The following is a 4,299-nucleotide window of genomic DNA, read 5'->3' on the forward strand; positions in this document are numbered from 1 at the left end:
AATCGCTGGCGTCCCCAGAGCCGGGCGGCGGCGGCGCTCCGGACTGGGGGCTGGCGTCGGCGCCCCAGCTCTGCGGAGAGAAGCGCTCAGCGCCCAGCACCTCCACCAGCGCGCGCTCCAGGCCGCAGTAGTTGAAAAAGCGCTCCTTCTCCGACAAGGGCAATGAGCATGTGGGGCACAGCGCCCGCTTTCCTGCCGCTTCCGGGGCATCTTGGGGAGCGGCCCAAACCCCAGGAGCCGCTGGTCGCTCGGTTGGGCCCGGACTGCTCGAAGTGGCGTCGCGGGGGGCACCCAGGAAGAGGCGCCGCACCAGCCCCTGGCCCTTGGCGTTCTCTTTGTTCACTGAAGCCTTGCAGTCCCGCTTCTGGCGGTAGAAGATGAGGGAGTCGGGCCTTGGCAGCCGCCTGCCGCTGCTCCGACGGGCGGGCCTGGGCGTCCTGGGCGATGCAGGGGGCCCCAGCTCATTGTAGGGGTGCGGGGTGAGCGGTCCAGGACCCCCACGCAGGGCTGGCTCCTGGCGTCGTGCTATCACTTGGTGTGTCTTGACATACTTGGCTTTGTCGGCCTCCAGCCTCTCCACTGCGCTGGGGGTCCGTCCCCTGGACGGGGTGGAGGGAGAGGCCAGGATCATCTTAGCAGAGCTGGGCAGGATAGTAACCCATAAGCCACTGGACGTAGGCAGCTAGTTGAGGAGCCAAGAGCAATTGGTCGGGGCTCCCTGGTGCCTACAAGGAAAGAGGAATGGTCAGGCGGAAAGAGTAGATGGCCCTGCACCTCTCCTGAAGGCATTCCTGGGAGCAGGATCAGCCAGCCACCCTTCCCCCATCCAAATCAACCAGTGCTGTGCCAGGGGGCAGAAGGTCAGGCTACCTCTTCCCCCCTCCCCTATCCCTCAAAGACGTTGAGTAGGGGCTCCCTGACCGCCCAGAAAAAATGCCCCTTTGAGGGTGCCAGAGCCATGCCAAGCAAGCATGAGCAAGGAGGACACTTGGAAAAGGAAATGGGGCTGGTCCCAGCTCGATTCCCGAAAGTGGCCTCAACCGGAAAAAATACCTCTTCCCAACCCAGCAACTCTGAGTCCAAGACAAGAAGGCTCCCCAGCCACAGGCTGGCTCCGGCGGGGCCCCCCCTTCCCGCCCCGAAGCACACGGGGTCAGGGATGTAACTACAGGGTAGGAGCCTCCAGTAATTGCAGCCAACTGCCCTGCCCAGTCCTGGCAGGGCCGTGGGGAAGGAGAGAGAGGTGGTCATGAGGTCAGATCCGCCAGCAACCTGCCACCTCTATACCCCTGCCAAGGGACTTCCACAATGCCCAACTGTAAACACCACCTCTGCATTTCCAGTTCACAGAAGAGGAAACTGGTAGAGAGCAAAGGGCTTGCTCAGGTCTTAGTAAGAATTAGGGGGTGGGACTGGAACCCAGGAGAATTTCCCTCTTGTGTGTTGCTTCTATTCCTGCTGCTATAAAACCAAGCAGTTTCCATTAGACGTGGGCCCTTTGCTCAGTCAAAAGTTTCCTCCACAAATTCTTCCCCTAACTGGCCAGCATTCCCAGAAACCTGCCCTCGGGGGTCCCTGCCCTCTTCGCATCCTGAGACCCTGTGACCCTTGTCTGCCACCTCCCCTCTGCCACTGGGGAAGGGGACCTGGAGCGGTTGTAAATCAGGAGCTGACAGTTTCGGTGGCAGTAACAGAGCGGGCCACCCACACGGCTCAGCCAACCCCATGCCACCCCTGCCCCCCACTCCCTGAATCCTGCATTCAGTTGAAAGGGACACATGAGTTCTGGGGGCTGACGGGACCTCCAGGCTGGAAGCAACAAAAGAACAGAACTTTCCAGGGATACAGGGAAGGCCCCTGTCCCTAGAGGCCTTGGACCAGAGACCCTGCCGAACCCCTCAGCCCAGCATAGCTGGTTCAACTTTACTCATTCTGTCTCTGTCTCTCTCTTACACACACACACACACACACACACACACACACACACACACACACCCCTATCTAGTGTTTAGTAAGTCAGTCCACAGGTAGTTGGTGGCAGGGAACTCAGGCAGCGAGGAGAGCCTGGCAGGGCCCTCCCTCCCGGCTCTCAAGAACTATACCAGGCAGCAAGTCAGATTCCAAGGTCCTAGGAGGGCGCTGTGCTTGTCTGACCTCATGCATATCCCTCATCCCCTCCCCTCCCCAGCCCAGAGCAGCAAGGCTATAAAAAGTCCCTAAATACAGGGACCAAAATAATCTGCCGTCCACTGTCTCTTCCCTGCCTCCTGGGTTGGCCCTGATGCACGACCACAGATGATCCACCCCAGAAGCCTGGCAGACATCAGGGTGCCCTCCGTCGTGCCCTCCGTCCGTCTCGTCTGCTTGCCCACCTTCTCCCAGTCCTGTGGTTAGTGGTCTGAACTTTGCTCCTGGCTTCAGCACTGGACATGGGCTGGGGTTCCCTGGCCTCGGAGTCAGCCTCCCTCGCTCTAGGGTCCCTGCGTGCCCTCCCACCCCAGCCTGGGTGCAGGATGCACTCACCTCTGTGTATGGAGGCTGTATGCAGGGGTCCCTGGGCAGGACCACACGAGGGCAGGAGGGACAGCAAGGACTGGAAGTAACTTTGGTAGCAGCCAAACCTCACTCTCCACAGGAAAGGCGAGAGAGAGCCTCCACCTCCCCCCTCCCTCCAGATTAACCCTCGCCTTCCTGACCAGGAGTCTGGTCTCCAGTTAACTCCTTCCTGGTCACAGTCTCCGTGCTGGAGAGGACCCTTGGCCCAGGTCCAGGCCTTTTATTTTATAGATGGCCACACAGGCCCTGACAGGCTATGTGATTTGCGTGGAGGCATAGTGAGCTTGGGGCACTGCCAGGACCCCAGATAAAGTCTCCTGATTCTGAGCTTCCTCCAGAGGCCTGGGGTAGGGATATGCTATTCACGTGGGGCCAGTCCCCTCTGCTAGGTGTTGGCAGATCCTCTTGGTTAAAATGCAAAGGCAGAGCAGTGTCCTGACTGTGCTTGGTTTCCCCTGTAGCAGGTTTGGGCCTGTCCTGGTTGGGGTGTGTGGATGGTGTCAAGCCTGCTCTCCCTAGGGGTGAGGCCAGGAATCTGCAGCCCAAGGGTGGGGGCATGGGTGCTGCACACGTGCGGGGTGAGCCTGTCCTAGCAAGTCTTGGCAAGACAGCCACCTTGGAGCCCATTGGAGGTGCCTCTGCCCATGGTCCTCTGATGGCCAATGAGATTGGCTGGGAAGAGGTGGTGAAGGAAGGATTCTGTGGCCAAGCCTGGGTCCTTTGGCGTCCTTTCGTCCTTTCGCCCTTGCGCCACCAGGAACTTCTAGAGCTGACATCTCATGTCTCAAGGGGGAGCCCTGTCCCCGCAGCGCTGCTGCCAGGAGATCTCTTCCCCTTTCCCCAGTAAACTGCAGCACCCAAACTACAAAGTCAATGTCCCTGCCAAGGGGCCCCTGCCCGGTCCAGCTGGCCATGCTCCACAAATCCCTTTCCCTCCCCTGTAGAACTTTTAACCTCTGCAAAGCACATTCACACCTGTGCTCTCTCGGACCTCCTTTGTCTTTCCTAAAAACACTAGGGGGTGCCCCCCGCCACCGGCAGGGGTGACCACCCCACTTGATGGATGAAGAAACAGGATCTTGCCAAAACCCAACTCCAAAACCCCCCTCCACTGAACCTTCTGTCTGTAAAGTAAGGTAAAGAGACTGAAAAACTCAGAGGCCCATTTGCTGGTAAGAGGTTTTTATCACCTAGTTAAAGGAAGTCTTTTTGTGTGTGTGTCCATGATATAGTTCCATATTGTATTATTACGGTTCTTTGCAAAATGCTTTCATCTACACGATCACAATTCATCCCTAGGACAATCTTTGGGGAGTAGTAGGTTTTAGTTCCCCATTTGACAGTTGAGAATACTGAGACTCAGAGATGTGAAATGACTGATCCAAGCTCGCACAATGCAAAGAACTTTTATTGGGAGATTAATATTTGCTGGGCACTGTCCTGTGTGTGCTTCACGCCATGATTAATATTTTTAATCCTCAAAACAACCCAGTGAAACGGGTACCTTCATTCTCCTAACTGTATAGAGGCAGGTTGGGGTCCTGGCCCGCAGCAGCGCTGAGATCTGGTCACGAAGGGGTTAAGCGTGGAGGCTGGGCAGGGCCCAGCTGGGATGCTGTCAATGGCAGGAAACCTGGCCTGTGAAGGAGGGGGAGGATGGGGCTGTTGTGTCTGACAACCCCCATCCCTTTGGTCTTAAAGGAGCATCCGGGTTGGGTGGAGGGGCAGGTGGGGTGGGGTGGG

At 57.9% G+C, this 4,299-nt stretch overlaps 1 protein-coding gene across 1 annotated transcript in view; it reads right to left on the bottom strand.

Annotated features, from left to right (window-relative positions):
- The window catches only part of FAM110D (family with sequence similarity 110 member D), a 3,527-nt gene extending 913 nt beyond the window's left edge, over nt 1-2,614 (bottom strand). Inside the window, exons 1-2 of the mRNA XM_077775523.1 lie at nt 2,524-2,614; nt 7-725 (exon numbers count right to left, since the gene is read on the bottom strand). Of these exons, the coding sequence (XP_077631649.1) occupies nt 7-631 (625 nt within the window). The 5' untranslated portion in view covers nt 632-725; nt 2,524-2,614. The remainder of the gene's footprint in view (nt 1-6; nt 726-2,523) is intronic.
- Nucleotides 2,615-4,299: the final 1,685 nt, after the last annotated feature.

The sequence above is a fragment of the Crocuta crocuta genome, unplaced genomic scaffold (assembly GCF_008692635.1).
Source record: "Crocuta crocuta isolate KB4526 unplaced genomic scaffold, BGI_CrCroc_1.0 scaffold127, whole genome shotgun sequence".
In the NCBI taxonomy this organism is placed as follows: Eukaryota; Metazoa; Chordata; class Mammalia; order Carnivora; family Hyaenidae; genus Crocuta; species Crocuta crocuta.